Source organism: Echinops telfairi, unplaced genomic scaffold, assembly GCF_000313985.2.
Source record: "Echinops telfairi isolate 266 unplaced genomic scaffold, ASM31398v2 ScPeMD7_7420;HRSCAF=8458, whole genome shotgun sequence".
In the NCBI taxonomy this organism is placed as follows: domain Eukaryota; kingdom Metazoa; phylum Chordata; class Mammalia; order Afrosoricida; family Tenrecidae; genus Echinops; species Echinops telfairi.
Genome location: NW_022111320.1, coordinates 46,024,624 through 46,043,565, shown reverse-complemented (window position 1 = coordinate 46,043,565; position 18,942 = coordinate 46,024,624). Strand labels below are relative to the sequence as shown.

General features: G+C 45.8%; 1 protein-coding gene across 1 annotated transcript in view; it reads left to right on the top strand.

Moving 5' to 3' along the window:
• Window positions 1-18,942, top strand: part of CPNE4 (copine 4) — a 521,121-nt gene that overhangs the window by 487,182 nt on the left and 14,997 nt on the right. The window contains exons 13-15 of the mRNA XM_004704001.2: window positions 8,150-8,204; window positions 11,410-11,461; window positions 13,998-14,131. Of these exons, the coding sequence (XP_004704058.2) occupies window positions 8,150-8,204; window positions 11,410-11,461; window positions 13,998-14,131 (241 nt within the window). The remainder of the gene's footprint in view (window positions 1-8,149; window positions 8,205-11,409; window positions 11,462-13,997; window positions 14,132-18,942) is intronic.

The following is an 18,942-nucleotide window of genomic DNA, read 5'->3' as shown; positions in this document are numbered from 1 at the left end:
AAAACTTCATCTTCCTCCCTTTAAATGTGAAGTCCCTGTAAAAGAAACAAAGCAGGTAAACACACTTAGTATGTAGTCATCCATCCATCCATCCATCCATCCATCCATCCATATCCATCCACCCACCCATCCATCCATCCATCCATATTCATCCATCTATCCATCCGTCCGTCCATCCATCCATCCATCATCCATCCATCCATATTCATCCATCTATCCGTCTGTCTGTCCATCCATCCATCCATCATCCATCCATCCATCTATCCATCCATCCATCCAACATCCATCCATCCATCCATCCATCCATCCATCCATCCATCCAATGAATCTGACTCAGCCCTGGAAAAGACAGTCTAATCATAAATAAATCCTAAAGAGAAGGTTAACGGAGTGCCCAGAAATGCAGCTACCAACCCCCAGACCCCCACCATGGTTCTGCGGCTGATGCAGTGGATGATGGGAAACAAGTAGCTGAACTTGCCTGTTTCCTGATCCTCACAGGGGGGTGAGTGGGGGGGGGGTGCAGATGCTATTATCAGAGTGGCACGTACATCTTGTCAAGCTTTTATCCTTTTATAAAGTGAATCGAAGCGTGAAAAACCTTCTGTGGCCCACCCCCCGCACGTCGCTCCCCAAATGCTGCTTCAGTATAAAAACAGATGACAAGATAGGACACCTTAGGAGTTATATGCAGAATTGTCATAACCGATTTCGTTTTTAAAGTTGAAGAGGGTAACTACCGAAGCTATCGACCCCAAATAGCTAAGGAAACCAAGGATGACGGAGAACACGCAGAGTTCTCCTGAACGGCTCCCTAGGAGACGGCGTGATGCAAACGGCTTCCTTGGAAAATGACAAGGTCCCCGGGAGTCTCTCCTGTGCGGGGGAAGGGAGACAATAGACAGACAGAGTCGGGAAGTTTCAAGTCCGGGCTCTGGAATTCATGTCTTCGCCCGTCAGTCAGTGAGGTCGGCGCTCCAAAGGAAACAGATGAATAAAAACTGACAGGAGGCGTCGCAACAGAAGGGTTTGAATCCCCAGGAGCCTGAGAAATTCCTCGCAGCCCCTGACAGTCCAGGGCCATCTCTCAGCCTTGTGCAGTCATCGCTCAGGGCCCGTGCCAGGTGATCCGTGGAGTCCAACTGCTTGAGTGAGGCATCCAGCTCTCCTCTGGGGAGCCTTAAAGGGATGCTCCCCTCAAATAGGTGATCCTTACACCCAGAAAGCAACCCTGCCAGGCAGATCTGTCCCCGGTCCCCGCAAAGAGACAGCACCCCACCATCTCTCCCCTTGGGTGACCTCAGCATGCTCACACACAAGTACACGCGCCCTGAACACACCTGTGCGCACACAGACATGCACGCACACAAGCTCCTGTGGAATGTACCACTTTCCTAACGCCTCGCGGCTTCCTGGTCTCCTGAAGCTGCTCCAAGCCCAGGTGACATGCTCCTTGGACCTAGCGCAAACGTGGGTCTCCGATTCCATAAACGTCTGCAGTCGAATGGCTTGTCTGTCTACTCCCTAGATAACCATGGAAAATGAGCGCATTTCCTGGACGCACGGAATGCCACTTTAGAGATGTGGCCACCCAGAGTGGGACACTGGTGAGACACCAAGGGAGGAGTCTTCCTCCACTGGGTGCCAGCTCTGTACTGTATGTGGAAGTGCGAGTGGAAAACCCCATTTGACAGATACCTTTGAAGGTGGAAGACTGGGTGAGAAATCAGAAGACAGGTACAAGTCCAAGAACTTCCTGTTCCCCTCTATCAACACCAGTCAGGAATTCCCAATCTTCTCTGCACATTGGACCACTTGGGGAGCCATACAGTGATGACTGGGTCCCATCCAAGAGATGCTGGTTTAATTGGTCTGATGATTGAAATGGGAGAAATTGTTATTCCCATGAACAGTTACAGTCTCAGGGTCGGTTTGGTTTGGTGATTCAAGTGGGCACGTCGAGTTGAGAACCAGAGTTAAATCAGCAAAGAGGGAGCGGGTGGAATGGTTAAGGATCCAGTCCCCACCTACCTGGTGCTAGGCACCTCGTATAGATGCCTCAAAGACCGAAATTAACCACACTCAATTTCCTGCAGTGGGTCACTCTCACAGCAGACATGTGAACGCATCACAGTCCAGCATGGCCGGGGCAAACTAGGGTTCATAGGTGGGGATGGGGACAGCCTAAAGAAAAAGGGGTGGTCAGTCAGCCTACTCGGTAGTCCACTGTCATCAGAATATGACTGGACTTTTAAAATATGGCCTGGTGGCACCGAAGTTAAAATGCTTGGCTGCCAGCAGAAGCGTTAGCAGTTCAAACCCACCGGCCACTCCCTGGGAGAAAGATGAGGCGGTCTGCTTCCATAAAGATCACAGCTCTGGAAACCCTCTGGGCTCATGCATTCTAGTCTGCCCTAGAGGGATGTGATGAATCTGAACTGAGGCTACGGCAGTGGGTTTGGTTTCCATTGGTTGGGCTTGGATTTATCTTTGTGATCCTGAGTCATTAGACCAAACCAGCATCCAAGGAGGGCAGCATCCACAGAGGTACCAGAAGGAGCAGGGCTCCGGGTGACAGCTAGATCTGGATTCAGACTCCAGCTTGGCTCCCTCCTCTCCTGAGTCGTACGTTCCCTGGGCCTTGGTTTCCTTCTGTGCAGACGGAAGATTTACCCAATGTCTCCTGCAGAGCGATGGTGGGGATTAACTAGAGAGCAAGCAGCCAGCGCAGAGTCTGCCCTTGGAGATACTTAATACATGGTGGAGGCTAGCTTCTTTAATCCCTCTAATTAATTTTTAAAAATAAGTTGAGTACAAAAGGAGAAAGGAATGGAGTGTTAGATTTAAAGGTCAATTTAAACCAATGATCTTTGCTTTGTTTTACCTCCTGTACCCCTAAAAAGAATTTTCCAAAATTGTATAACTCGCACATTTTTGTACATTGAAATCTGGTGTTTCACAGCATACATTTAAATAGTAACAAAAGAGGAAATCTCTAGTACATTGTGAATTTGACCATTTACAAATAAAACTCTCATGTACCTCTTAAAAATGTATCCAAAATAACCTAAAATTCCATAACTCTTTGATATTTATTATCATCCATCTAAAAAAATGTCAGGAACAAGGGCTTCCATTGGGATGAGAACTACATGGCTTTGCTTTTCCATGAACTCTGATTTCCATTCCCTTTCCTTACTAGCATACCTCCCTTACAGACCCTACTCCGTTTGCTTCAATATTCTTTTATTACTGGCTCGGTCCCAATTTCTCTAATAAACCTGAATACAAATGGAGACTTCCACGTGGTCTAGAGTTCTCTGTGGCCCTGTGGTTCACAATATTTAAATATATAGATTCTGGGCTTAGTTTTTATTGTAATTATTAATTATATATAATCAGTTACAAGAACAAGTATTGTAGGATTCTTAATGTTTCATTATTGACTACGCAGAATAAATATGTATTGGAAAACTAGCTCTTAATGAAACAGATGGGGATTTTTTCCCCTCAATTAGTTTATAGCCTGTATGGAAGTAGCAATTCTAGTTGGCCTTTCGTTGGCATGAATGTAAGCACTAAGAAAACTTTTAAAGGTATGTGGAAATGAAAAGAGGTGGCTTTCAATTCTAAGTAGCAATTGAAATCACCCAAGATCTGCCCTCAAAGGATATTTTTAATAACCTTCCAGCTGATGTCAGCACTTTTGCTTTTTCATTGAAAGCAAGCATTGGCAGCTACCTAACTTGCAAAGAGGCGTGTTTTCCAGGGACTCGTGCACATGGTAGAATGCTCCTTTGTTGGATGCTGCAGAGTTTTCACAGGTTGGAGCAGTGCAGCCTGGGAGTAAAGATTCAGAATGGATGGGGGAGATGGCAGGTGTGAAAGAGAAGGTGCGAATGGAGATCAGGTAGCTCCATCATAGGTGTGGCCAGAAGATGAATCTCAGCAAAGGGCATGTATGAAATTGGGCCACTGAATACTGACGCCCTGAAAAATGAAAACCCGAAAGAGGCTCTCCTACCCGTGGGCAGGCTTTGTATTCTCATGGACCCCACTTTTAAGAACAATCTTTTTAAAATATCTGAAACAAGATGCCACAGAATCTGCTGCGACTCATGGCCACCCCATTGTGTGTGTCAGAGTAGAACAGGGCTCCTTAGGATTTTCAGTGGCTGCATTTTGAAAAGTGAATTTCCAAGCCCTTCTTCCGCGACTCCTCAGGGTGGATTCAAAGCTTCCAACCTTCCGATGTGTGCGGTGCACCAGTGACCCAGGGACTCTTTATGAAGTGTTCTGGCATGTCATGAAATGGCTCTGTTAAGCTTCCTTTTTTTATAGATGGAAGACTTCGCCTTTACTTCTATTTCCCTCTTGCCTCCTCTCAAAGGTTTCCTTAACAGGGAGTTGAACTGAACCGTCCATCTAGAGATCATTTGGCCATAGTCATTCTGGTCAGCTTACCCGTTACCTTGGAAGATCAGTGACTCTGCTGTTGCATGCATGCTATTTTATTCCGATAGTAAGAACTATGCCCTGTATCGATGCAGCGATAAGACTCCGAACACACCTGTTGCGGTCGAGTTAATGTTGACTCTTACCAACCCTGTAGGACAGAGTGGAGCTGCCCCAAGGGATTTCCAAGCTTGTACATCTTTAGGAAAGCTGGTGGCCACATCTTTCGGCCACAGAGAAGCTGGTAGGTTAGCCTACTTGCCTTAACCACTGTGCCACCAGGGCTTCTGAATGCAGTGATAACACCCCTGAAATTTCCAGATAGGTAGGCTCCACCAATCCGTTTCCAAGAAAGTTGCTAAATGTCTCCAGTGCTCAGTGCTCGGTGGGTCTCACCTGGAGTTCTCTGAAGTGTCAGCACAGCTCTGCTTTATTTTGTGTTCAGTTTGCCTTCTCTTGCTTCTTGCATAAGACTCCTCACTGTCTGGTTTATTTTTATAGGGGAGAAGGGATTTTAAAACCTATTGTGCTTAATTTGAAGTTTTCCTTTATGTGTTTATTAGTTACAGTCTTTGTGGTAGCTAACTTCAGAGAATTGATGCCCTCCTAGCTCATTAATTATTCCTCTTGTAGGTGAGGCATTTTCTCACTTCCGTACTCTTGAAACTCAATTATATAACAGTGTCTTAGGCCCAACAAACTTCACATCCCCAGGGGTGGCTTAGGAGATAAAAATTGAATATCATTAAGCCTGAGACACTAGTTTGGTGCTTAGAAATGGATAGAATATTAGATATGTTCTCTCCTAAACACGTCAAGAAGAAAATAAAGTGTGGAGTCTCTCCAGTAGCATTGTTTCTGTTTTGACTTCCAAGCTGTCTCTGAGTTAGAAAAACCGGACTTATCCTCCCTACAGGAAACCTTCCCCTAGACGTCACTAGAAAGTGCATCTGGAATCCATCTGGCAGATCCCTTTGACACCCACCCCTCCTTGGTGGAGAAATGGCTGAGACAAAGCATTTCAAGATTGCCCAAGAACCAGAAGTATTTGTCCTTAGGGATATGGGCTCATCATTTATAAGTAATTCTCTATTTATCAGCATCAATACGTTCTCTCATGCTAGATACAAAGCATCATGAAACCTCACTCCATGTAACAATAAGGCACTGATAGGGCTTGGGGTTTTCTGGGAAATGTACACTTTGATTGCAAAGACCCCTACTCTGAAAATAATGGTTTGTTGTACCACCAACCCCCTAACCCCAAATGTGGGCTAATTTCTTTCTTTAGGTAGAGATTTGTCAAAGTCTCCCTTGGTTACTAATGACTTCTAAATGGCTTTTGTTAATTTAGCTGTTCCGTAAAGCCTCCTCTCCCTTACAAAAGATGTTCAGGGACTGTGAGAAGTCCCTTCTCTCCTTCATGAACTCTGCAAAGAATTGAAAGGTGTAAGAGTGGAGCCAAGATCGTATCTCAGTGGTGTTCTTAACAGTAGAGGAAATGAAATGCAGATGACATGAGAAAAGACACTGAGCCTCGTTGCAATCCCCACCCCGCCTCCACATGACAGCATAATATCTGCTTAAGAATGGGCTTGTTTCAGCTCGGGACATTTTCTCAAGATGTGGGGAGAAGGAGAAGACCATTCCATTGCTGCTATACAACCGTATCCTACGATCACCCCAAATCAACAGACACTCTTATGAGAGTGATAAGCAGACATCACTAGAAATTGAAATCAAGATGGAGGGAAGAGATCACGCATGTTTCAGAGAAGGCCATTACACTTACGTTGTTGGGTAAACTGGTCAAGCAACCTCCCATGGAGAAAAAAGCACTTAACAATAATTACATTGAACTCAAGGGGGAAATAAGCCCAGTGTTACAAATTCTATACCATTGGCTAAAGGAATGACATTATCAATAAAATTCCCTATATTCCAGGAGGTGATTCATAATGTTCTCTCTCATAAAATGATAATGATATCTTTAAATGAACCAGAGACATACATAAAGAACAGAAATATGAATGGATTTGGGGCTTGCCCTAATCTAAGAACAAGTAGTTCTTATGACATGGCCCTACTTGATACTCACCCTCATGAAGAGATCACTAAAGATAGGGGTGCTATAGCAAAGTGTGGTGAAGAAACCAGATGCTGCCCGGCTATCAGAAAGAATAGTGTCTGGGTTCTTCAAGGTTTTTTTTTAAAACAAGCAGCCGTCTAAGTGAGGAACCAAGTAAATCCACCTGAAATAACCACACTAGCCTATGTGATCCAAGGATTGTAAATAATGAAATCCAAATCCGAAGAAGGGAATGGTATCAGAGCTTATACTGTGAACACTCAGTGTGCCGAAGACTAGAAATGACAGTGGAAGCCCAAAGTCCATTTGCAGATCCACACATGGACTAAACCTCCGTTGAATTTCCCCTGACCATTGTCGAGGGAAGTGAATAGCCTTCTTATCAGACAGAGAATATTGTAAAGCCAATTATGGCAAATGTAGCTATGTTGAAATGCAGTACCTTATCATGTGATCTCCCTTTGATCCATTTTAAAGTTGGTTCAGTTTTTAATATTTTCTTCTTTCTTTTCAATTGTCATCTTCCGATGTTTTGTCTGGTCGCGATTGTTGTGTTTTCTTGTTTGTTTGCTTCCTGCTTGTGTTTTATATTATTTTCCATATATGAAATCGAAGAAATTTGGAAGAGCGCTACCTGGCCAACTGACTGGAAGATATCCATATTTGTACCCATCCTAAAGAAAGGTGACCCAACAGAATGCTCACTTATACAACAATATCATAGATATCACATGCAACTAAAATTTTGCTGAAGATCATCTAACATCAGTTGTAGCAGTACATTGTCCGGGAGCTGCCGGACATTCAGGCCAGATTCAGAAGAACATGTGGAACAGGGGATACCACTGCTGATGTCAGATGGATCTTGGCTCAAAGCAGAGAATACCAGAAAGACGTTTACTGTACTTGTGTTTTATTAATGATGCCAAGGCATTTGATTCTGTGGATCATAACAAACTATGGTTATCCATGTGGATGATGTGGATCATAACAAACTAATACATTTGATTCTGGGGATCATAACAAACTATGGGTAGCCATGAGAAGAACGGGAATTCCAGAACACATAATTGTGCTCCTATGGAACCTGTCCATGGATCAAGAAGCAGTTGTGTGAGCAGAACAAGGGAGTACTGCATGGCTTCAAATCAGGAAAAGAGTGTGTCAGGGTTGTATCCTCTCATCGTATTTATTCCTCCCTGTAAGTGGTAATAGTAATTCCTCCTGTAAAGAGTTTAAGAGATCAAATACCTGTAGACTCTGACACAGTCAGCCGTAGGAGTTGCCCTACTCACCTGCTGGAGAAGACAGACAGCAAGCTGTGGTGGGGGAAGTCTCAGGGAGCCATTTATTTTATTCCTTGGTATCAAATCTCCAAAAAAAAAGTTGTAAACTAATGACCATAATCAACTTTGGGGGTGACTTTTCATTTTAATTGCCCGGGCTGTTGCTATCCCCCATGAGCAAAGATAATCAGGAAGCGTGAGTCAGCATTTAACATAACACGGTTTGTTCCAGAGAGGTGGTGCAGCTGCGCGTTTGCTTCTTTCTCATCAGATAGACAAATGAAGCCCTTTCTTCTTTCATTTTCAATTGTGATTTCAGTGACAAAATGTTCCCAGCCTTTGGATTTGGAGCCAGGATACCCCCAGAGTACACGGTGAGTAACTGGGACTGCGGGGGTGGGGGTGGGGGGCGGAATCATCTCTCACTTTGCAGCCATAACTCAAGGAAGGTCACTTTGCTTTGCATTTTCTTCACAAGAGCCTCACTCCTGGCCTTGACATAAAACTAGGCAAACAAGATGCAGAGAGTCCAAATGGCCTGAAGCATCAACTAGATTACCTGCTCAGAGCCTGTCTTTTGTCAAATCACCATTTTCCCCTGCTCTTCCAGCTACATCATCTCAGAGACCCAAGACGAAGGCTCCGTGGGGAGCTTCTTTTGCAGAGACAGGCACAAAGCGAGAAAACACGCAGGGTTCACTTCCAGTGACTCGGAACCTATCGATTCACATCTCCCTTCAGAAAACAACCCTGCAAATGTGCTGGACACAATGGATGGGTGGGTGGATTGTGACCAAGAGCTGTAAGAGCCCCCAGTAAAACGATATTTTAAAAGAAAAGAAATCTACTTTGAAAATCCATACAATAAAGTGGATGGATTCTCTTATTCCCAAGCTCTCAGACTCAGCCTTGTGGGGGAGACTCGGAGAAGTTCTGAGGAAAGAGCCACTCTGGCTTCAAGAACTGGGGAGCTGAAAGGTTCTTACAAAGACACTGGAATCCTCCTGTGTTCCAGTATGGAAGGCAAAACTTGTGTGTCCAGAGATGTATGCTCTGGGGGAGCGGCGGCACTCTGCTGTGGTAAACTCCGGTGCTCCTGAAGGCCAGAGTGCACCAGAGAACCCCGCTCCCTCCACTGGGAGGGCCTGGGAGAGGCAACAGGGGCCCTGCCCTCATCTCTGCCTGGTCACGTGCAAGCATCTCTTCCCAGTCATCAACGTCTCTGTACTGGACTCTGCCTTAGCCGTAGGTCAAGAAAGAGACACCCACATTCGCCTCCTCGCTGAAGCGGTCAGACCAAAGGTCTTCCCCATCAGTGTCATTTTTGAAAAAGAGGCTCAATCTCCTAGACAGAGCGGTGGGTGCACTGTCGTGTCTTCTGACCTGGCCCCCTTGTTATCCGCTTTGTAGTCAGCACTCGCCTCCCCTGCGAGGCATGGTTATGGGAGGCTACGGAGCATTTGTTGTGGATAGAAACCTGGGCTAGAACGATGATAGAACAGGAATGGTCTACTCCCAGCCAATAGCCATTTATCAGCCGAGGAGCAGGTTCGAGTAGACACGTTTTCAAAGAAGTGGGGGAGTTCACATAAAATGCTAGATCGATGACTTCTCTGGAGAAGCGGAAAGCTCTGGTAACGCTGAGATGAAAAAATGACACACGCAAGAAGGAGCCCAGATCGGAGGACTTCCATCTCCTCCTGGACTGGGGTATCCTTCTAGAATGTGGGTAGGTGAGTGCCCACCTTCTTCACAGAGCTACCCAGCCTTGAAACTGGAATTCACCCCCCCCCACAACCATCCGTCCAAATAAATGCTTCCAAATAAACGAGGTGCGTCCAAATCCTGGTCTCAGAGTCTGGGACCGGGGAGTACACACTAAGAGTACACACAAGCAAGAGAGACGCTTGCATGTGCTCCATGACGTGGCCCAGCAGGGTTGAGGAAAGAGGTGCGCAGCATGCTCGACCCAGGCCTCCTTCCTCGCCTCCGTCTCATCTGCTCTGGTCCCCCACTTGGAATGTCGTGTCCTCCTTGCTGCTTCCAACAGGTTTACCCGATCCCCTAGCTCTACCCATCTAATGTGTTCTTTCTGCTGCCCTAACAGGCATCTTCCATATCTCCTCTACCCCACCCCAGGCCCCGGTCCAAAGCCATTCCAATGCCCCTTTCTGTGAATTCTCTCTGTGAAGGTCTCCTTGGCTTCAGCTAAGTAGGGATGACCTCTGAAGCTTAGGAGGCCCCAGGGAGTTAGGAGGTCATCATGATTTCCTTATTTAGGACATAATCTTAGAGTCCTGCATTGAGACCCAGACACAAGCACCCCATCTTAGTGTGTACTTCCCGTTCTCAGACTCTGAGACCAGGATTTGGACGCACCTCATTTATTTAGAAGCAGAGGAAGCACCAATAAAGAGTGGGGGGATAGTGAAGGAAGTCGTTAGGGCATATTATCAAGTGAGCTACCGCTGTGGGTAAGTGGCGCTTAAACCTGCTGGGGACCCTGGGAAACAGCACAGCAGTTACTCAGACCCCAGGGGATCCAGGAGCAGAGGCATTTAGACACCACCTCCTCTGAACCATTTATTAAGGGCTGCTCCCAGGGAACGTTAATCCCCTGACACTTGTGGTTTGTCACTTGGGCAAAGTGGGCCCCAGAGGCCGCAGATAGCCCCATGGCAAAGAAACACAGCTGAAATGGTTGGAAGACAGCTGGCTTGCCAAGAAGGGCTAAAGGCTAGGGGATATGGACTAGGTACCAGAAGCATCTGTTATGACCTCCGACCAAAAAAAAAGGTCTTTTTAATACAGTGACCCACTTTCTAGTCCCCAAAGGCGTCAGCAGTTGGGAATAGCCTTGGAACTGGAGTTCTCCACAAAATTCCAAATGATCCAAACACCAGAACTGGCCTCTTCTTGCTCACGCTTTGGAAAGAGAAAATAATAACGAAAATGTTGTATTATTTGCCCTTGTGCCTAAGTCCTGCCAGATAGAGGAATTTGGGATGGAAAATTACAAGGTGTATTACTTTTCCCAAAGTGGAGTGCAGTTATTTTACCTGTCTATATGTGGAACTCTTCTTGCTTGGTGCTTTTAACATATCATGTCAGAATGAATCTTAAATGCCAACCGCTTCGTGGGAGCCTTAACCATCCTCACCACGTGGAAAAGACAAGTGGTTTATTGAGGTTCCGTTTGCTGTCTTTGTCTCCCCGCTTGGTTCAAAGAGACCCCAGGCGAATCTAAGCCTCTAGCCTGTGACCCAGTCTATCTGGGAGCTATTTGGAGTAACATTTTTATGAGTTATTTTCTTGTCATTTTTATATGCCTTATTCTCCCCTCCTGCCAACATTTATCTGATTCTAGAAAATCTTCCTGTCACCCCAACTCCGCAGGGAGCTCAGAATTCACCTTCCATCTCAGGTTGATTGTGTCAAGGCTTAACATGGCTCCTGGCGCCTACCACATAATGAGTGCAATAGGTGTTTGTTTGCACACTCTAAACCTCAGTGCCTCCTGACGGTACGAAAGTTGTAACTCTCCTTTCTCCCTTTGAAAACATTTTCCTTGGTGTCTAGGTTTCTCATGACTTTGCGATCAACTTTAACGAAGACAACCCGGAATGTGCAGGTAAACCCAACTGAAGAGAACGCGCGAGTCTTGGCAGCCCTTGCGGCCACACCTTTCCCGTTTGGGTTTGTCTCCTCTGACACAGCACATCCGTAAAGATGGCCCAAAGCAAAGCCGCTGGCTATCCGGAGGCCAAAGAAACTCTGAAGGCAGCAGAGAAAAACTTTAGTAACAGAGCCGAAAAATAAGAGCTGGAAAAAACACAGTGTAGAAGAGGTCTTGAGCTCATAACAAGAACACTGATTTCAGTCCTGGGTCCTTCTGGCCAAACGCACATGGGGAGTTAGTTTACTTGATGGGCAGTGGACACCAGATCCCCACCCCACCTTTTTTTTTGTGCTTCTGCTGTCCAAGTATTCCATCAAATATTGATTTTTTTTCACAATTCCCTCTCGGTTCAAGTGTAAGGAGATGAGGAAGCAGGAACATCATTGGGACCTTTCAACATGTTGTCAAAAGATCTGGCCTCAATGACCTTGAGCAAATGGCTTCTTGGCTTTGCTCCAGGCAGAGCCTTTTGAAAGACTCAGGTCTCTGTTCTTCTTTTCCAGGCAGAAGTCTCTTCCTAACATAGTCCCACAGAATGACGATGCTGCTGCTATGGCGATTATAGTGATGATACATTGTATTCTACAATTACTTTTCCTGATTTCTACTCAAGTTGAGCCCAGCGTATTTGTTATTGAAAACCTTAAGACATACTTACAGTGAAGGAGGAAGAAAGCACCCCAGTTCTCTTCTCCCTCCTCCTCATGAAGGATGGAGCTGGCTGTAGGCAGACCCAGTGGGGGGTGCAGGGCATCTTGCAGTTTCTTTCACAAACTTGACACCTAATATCCAAGGATATGCTATCCATAGAGCTGAATCTGTGCACAGCAGCCTCAAGATCCCATCTCCCTTCAGCCATGATTCCCCTCACAAACCCTCACCCCAATTCATTATGACTTAGACTTCTCTCCTTCCAAACCACCTTCACTCTGAAACTATAAGACCTTCTTCTACCAAAGCAACAGAAAATACATACAAAATAAGATACATCTGTTGTATCCTCTTAGATTGCATCAGCCTGCTGTTTTCGAAAGGGAAATCAAACTGGCTTGTCTTAGGCAACCACTCAAGGATAAAGAACCTTCACTCAGGGTCACTGAAGTCCAGCACCAGGCCCCATAATGACGTGGCATCCGTCTTTTGAAGGATGGAATTGGGGGCTGAGCCAAACAGGTTCAGCATCCTCCATGAGGTCGGGGATGGATGTCAGGACAGAATAGAACTGAACTTGCTTATCCAGAATGCCAAAATGGTTTGCCGGCATGGTGGGTATGGGACCAACCTCAGGAGGGCTTTGTGCAGACCCTTCTGGCCCAAAACAGGACCCTTGTGCTGTGTCAGGATAGAGAGGGATGGAAGGATGAGGTCTAACGGGGATGGCAAAGGTAGCAAAAATAGCAGCCATTTGAATAAAAATAATTTGTAGTATAACTAATGTTGTAAGATGATTTTATTTCATATGAAATGTGTAGTCTAGATGCATCAAATGCTGGGGAAAGCTACACGGGCCAGGGCCTGCCCTCCAAGCACCCCCCCCCACCCCCCCCCAGTATTCTTTACCCCACTCTAAGTGAGGCATTGGCCACGATCAGGAATGTCACACATCGAGACCACCATTCCAGTAGATGGCTGTTTCGGCCACTTGGCTCAATCATCACACCCGTAGTGCATCTGCTATGAGCAGACACATGGGCAAAGCAACATTGAGTAAGTCATGAGTCTGGCTCTCAAGGAGTTTACCATCTGGGGGGCTGGCCATGTACACATTTAACTCTCAGTGTGATATATAGTAGAGTAGATTCATTACGATCCTGTGAAAACCAGGGGATCATCAAGCATTCTGGCCCAGTGGCTGAGAACACAGCTCTTACAACCAGACAGACCTCAGCTTGACTCCTGAGCCAATCAGTCATTTGCTGTATGACCTGGAGCAGATTTCTTAACCTCTCTGAGTCTCAACTTTTTTGCCTGAAAAATGGATTTAACGCTTGTTTCATGATTCTCTGAGGATCTGAGAAGCCTTGGTGACACAGTGGATAAGTACTTGGCTGTTAACTAAAAGGTCCGCAGCAGTTCAAGCCCAGCAGCCACTGCTTAGGAGAAAGACTTGGCAGTGGACTTCTATTAAGATGGCAGCCTTGGCAGCCCAGTGGGGCAGTTCTACTCTGTCCTCCAGGGGCGAGCTGAGCCCGAAATGACTGGCTGGCAAGGAGCACTGGGCTGCAGATCTAAGGAAGTCTTACATGTGAGGTAGATTCAAGGAACGTTTGTAGAAATGGCCACATCTGGCTTGAGACTTGAAAGGGGAAAATCATTTCAGTGGAAGAGGAGTCGACCAGACCAGCCATGTGACATGTTCTATTTATCTCAAGAACATAATGTGATGGTGTTAAGGGCTATTTGGGGGAGCTAATGCTTTGTTTTTCATGTGTGTCTGAGGACAGATAATATTTAAGGAGACTGTTTATCTTGGCCAATTTCATCTTAGGAATTCAAGGAGTTGTGGAAGCCTACCAGAGCTGCCTGCCTAAGCTACAACTCTACGGGCCCACCAACATCGCCCCCATCATCCAGAAGGTCGCCAAGTCAGCCTCAGAGGAGACCAACACCAAGGAGGCTTCGGTAAGGAGAGGGAGCAGCTCCCACTAGTGGGCCTTTACCTCCTCCCTGGATGCTAGTCCTAGTACCCGTTCCACTCTGACCACAAATGCCAACATTTCTACCTGGGTGTGAATTTGGACGTGTGCTTACACCTTCCCCTCTCCATAGGCTTCTTGCCTGATAAAATGAGGGTGATCCTACCCACAAAAGTCACATGTGTCTTCTGCGTTGCCTACACACGGAAGGCACCCAACAGCACAGGGTTTTTTATATTCGCTGGAGTGTAAATCATAACGTTGCGCCACCCCTTGGAAGAAAAGCAAACCGTCCCCAAATAAGCCTTCTTGTCAATGTCCCCGTACTACAGATGCAAGGGAATGGCCACAGAAGCAGCACAGCAGATGAGTCAGCTCCCTGGCGGTGAATGCCACAACGCAAAACCTCACAGCAAAGTTACGTTCACGTCTGCGGTGGCTTCCGAAGGGAAAATCCAAACCGAGGGTACAAGGCCAAACAAAGTTTAGGCTACTTACCTACACTTAAGAACTAAATATATTACTATAAGACCTCCTGGGTATCGCTTTCTACTGGTGCTGGTCTTTTTGTTTTTTTCTTCACATTGATGAGCTTGTTTGGTGTTTGTTGTTCGTGTGGTTTTCAGGCAGGATAATATTACTGATCTCTGAAACTCGTCACTTTCTCCTGGGTTCCACGGCACTGCATTTGTACACAAACGATACCTGCATCTCCCTCTTCTGATGATGATGAATTCATCAAACTGTGTGCACGGAACCCTAGTGCTCAGCCTTCCCTCATGTGAGACTAGATAGAGGACCAAGCTCCTGCCTAATGCCATCTTCCTCCCTTGTGCACCTAAGGCCATTCCTTCTCCGTCACTCAGACCGTGGACCCACCGATTATAATCCCCTGTTCCATGTTATCTATCCCTTGCCTGTCTACCCAAGACTCATTCCCACTAGCATATAAATGTGCTATGTTGCCACTGCCATGGATGGTGACCTTCAAGTGGCTTCTGACTTCTGGTGACCCACCCAGAGACCCCAAACATGCTATAATAACAATTATTTAAGTTTATAGCTCTCCCTTGACACCACTTTCCCCTCTAGCTACGGTTCCTTACTTTATTCCTCTTTAGAGCAAAATCTGTTGCAAGAGTTGCCCATACTTAATGTCTCCATTTCTCCTCCCGGGGCTCAGTCATCCACCTGTGAGGCAGGCACTCCTCCCTGGGATGTGCTCTGTTGGTTTGGCATGTTTCAGGAACAACACGAAGGCTAGTGTAGCTGGAACCTAGGGAGACAAGGAGAGATGGGAGGAATGAAGATCAGGTAGGCAGACACGGACTAGAACATAGAGAGCCGTCTAGGTCCCAGTAAGGGATTCACATTTTATTCTCTGTATAATGAAAATCCACTGGAGGATTTAGGGCCAAGGAACAACATGATACTAATTACCGTTTTTTAAAGACCAATCTGACGTCGATAGGGAGCATACACTGCAGAGAGAAGAGAGATGGAGCAGGGAGTTCCCATAGGGTGAGCCAAAGCCGTCATTGTGGAGGTCGGTTTTAATGATAGAATTTGGGTATATATTGAACACAGTCTGGTATAACAAGCTGATCGATTAGATAAGAGTGCTTGGTAGCCAACCATCAAGAGCTCACTAACTCCAAATTTACTTCCATCAAGTTGGTTCCGACTCATAGTGACCCTATATAAGGTTTCCGGGACAGTAAATATTTACAGGAGTAGAAAGCCTCATCTTTTTCCCTAGGAGTGACCGGTGGGTTGAACCACTAACTTTGTGGTTGACAGTCCGTTAGCACCCAACAATTCTTGCCTTCTGGTTAACAGCCTTATATGATCCTTTCTAGACATGAAGATGGTGTAGGACTAGACTTTTCACTTGCTATTTCTTCTGGCAGCATGTGTTCCCCCCAGACCTTTCCCTGATCCACTGTAACCTCATTGAGGTCTCTGCCCAAATATCGCCTCCTCTGAAATTCCTCCTATGTTACCTTATTAGAAATAGCCCACCCACTCACCCCACCGTGATCTCAGCTTTACTTGCTTGCTCGGGCTTCGTGCCTCCACCCCTTCCGTACAGAAGTTCTGTGACAAGAAGCACATTTTCATTATTGTATCCCCAGGACACAAAACTGCCTGCACATGGTGCATGCTTGACAAGCATTTATTTAAAGAACCAATGAGAAGCTACCCTAGAGTTATTTTTAGTCTATATCTGATGAGAAGCACTTTCAATTTCCCTTTGTAAAATTGGTGTGTACCCTACATACAGTCTGTCTTTGAAGGCTGAAAACATATATTCCTATTTTAGTTATAGTTGGAGTCTTTTGTATGTGAAACTCTTAAGGTTCCCAAGGTCTCAGAGAGAAGGGCAGCCATCGATGGCTGGTTCTGCCCGCTGTCCCTGGCCTACATCTCTGTAGATCTTCAACTCCTTCAGGCTTCATGATTAAGAAAGAGAAGATTGACCATTGCATGTAGTGACACATAGATCTTCCTCTAAGAGGGTGCCAATGGTGCCAAACAGAATTTGGTGGTGTCATCACCGAGAAGCTTCCTGTTAGGTCCATAGTTGGCCAGAGTTTCCACTTCCTACCCAGCATCCAGCGGGCAGCCAGTGCTATCCATAAGAAACGAGTGGGTCTGATCTGTGTGGCATCTTCTTTTACCTCGTCTGCTCATTCCATCACGTTTGTGAAATCATTCACAGATGAGCAGGTGGCTGACCCAAGAAGAAGTTGGGGAAAACGCATACAGTCCATCACGGACCCCTGAGGAGCAGAAGGTGCGCTTCCTTGGATGGCATGCTCAAGATGACCCTCCGTGGATGTGTTCGCCCTTAAGCTGATAGAGCCACTCTGACAGGGGTTCTGTCCAGCAGAGAAGCTAGGGGTCTTGATGTAGGCCAAGTATCCTATTGATGTGGAGGCTGAGAAAGCCAGGCCTTCGTTCTGGACATCTTCCCTCTTCTCCTGAGAAGCCACCCACACTTCCCAGCCCTATAGCCCAATCAAGGCCTCGCCTCTGGCCCAGAACCCAAGGGTTCTATGGCGTCCATCTGGAAACAGTGGTGACTCTCAGATCCTCTGAGGTAACAGGACACACGTGAGTGAGAAAATCACATAAAAATCAGGACTCATATGAACCAGTCTGAGGTTTTTTTTAGCAGTGACTCATTGAGCTGAAAGGAAGAACAGATCAAGAAATGACACAATTTTATGAGGCTTCCACTCTCATTTACCCCACTGGCCCCTGAAATAAGTTACTACAGTGGGCCCGGAATCCTCACACTCTTCCCCATATGCTTTTTCTGTTCTTTGACCAGTCTGTGGTCCAGGGTCCTTTGTATCACTACTGGCTGTGGCTCCTAAACTTGAACCTCTCAGACAAACTTGTGCCAGGGAGTCTAGGGTGCCGAGGTTTTCTTCCCCAGTGTGCAAAACTCTAACATAGGGGGAGAGAGGGGACATGGGAGCAGGGAAGAATTCTCCTTATCGGAACTGGACCTACAAAGGACTGTAATTTTCCATCTGCAAGCATTTTCCCAACCTGATTTTGGAAGGGACTCTTGCCGCTTGCTTTATTGGAAATTTCCATCAAGAGTTTCGATCCAACCGTCTGCAGCCTATTACCTTTAGCTAGATTAAACTTGGACAATCAGATCCTAGAATCCTGACAATCTCTCCAGACCAGAGATTCTTACTCTAATTTATTCCAGGGACCCTTTGGCAGCTGGCGAAGCGGCTGGGCCTCTCTTGTGCTTTTAAATGCACAAACTAAAATATATAAAATTATAGAATAAAGCAAATACTGAAATACAGTTAGAAAAGTATTTCAAATGTGACAGAAACAGCACATCTATAGTAATGCAATACTTCTTTGTGAACATCAAATTATGAGAGGCAGTAGCTAGTCTGCAGTAGTGATGTAGTGTTATGTATAAATGATACCTTCTTATACTTGCAGCTACTGTAACATAACAGAAAACTGTGGCTTCTATTGATAAGCACACAAGGACAGGTGATACCACTTTGATTTATGGATTGCATTGATAATTGACGGGGAGATGATATTACAGTTAGAGGCTAGTGGAAAATAGAAATGAAATCCACCCAAAGCTCACAGATTGTCTAGAATCATTCAATTGTCTATAGATCCAAGCCAAGAGTCTGTCTTAGTTCTTAGTTTGACCTGTGTAGTTTGTGGGTTAAGAAACCATGGCTCACCACCTGCTTTTAATTTTTTTCTTATTAATAAATCATTTTACTGGCGGCTCTTAGAGGTCTTATAACAATCCAGACATCAATTGTACCAAACACATTTGTACTTATGTGGCCATCATCATTTTCAAAAAACTTCCTTTCTGCTTCAGCCCTTGGTATCAGCTCCTCTTTTGACCCTCCCTCCCCACCCTTGTGAACCCCTGATAAATTATAAATTATTATTATTATTATTTTCATATCTTATACTGTCCACTGTCTCACTTTACCCATGTTTCCATTGTTTGTCCCTGAGAGGGGGGGAATATACGTCAATCATTGTAGTAGGTTCCCTGTTTCTCCCCCACTTCTCCCCCCTCCCACTTTTCCCCTACCCTCATGGTACTCCCATTACTCCCATTACTGTACCTGAGGGGGTTATCTGTCCTGGAATCCATTTGTCAAGAGCTCTTATCTGTACCAATGTACATTCTCCTGTTTAGCCAGATTTGTAAGGTAGAACTGGGGTCATGATAGTGGCGGGGAGAAAGCATTAAAGAACTAGAGGAATGATGTATGTTGTGTG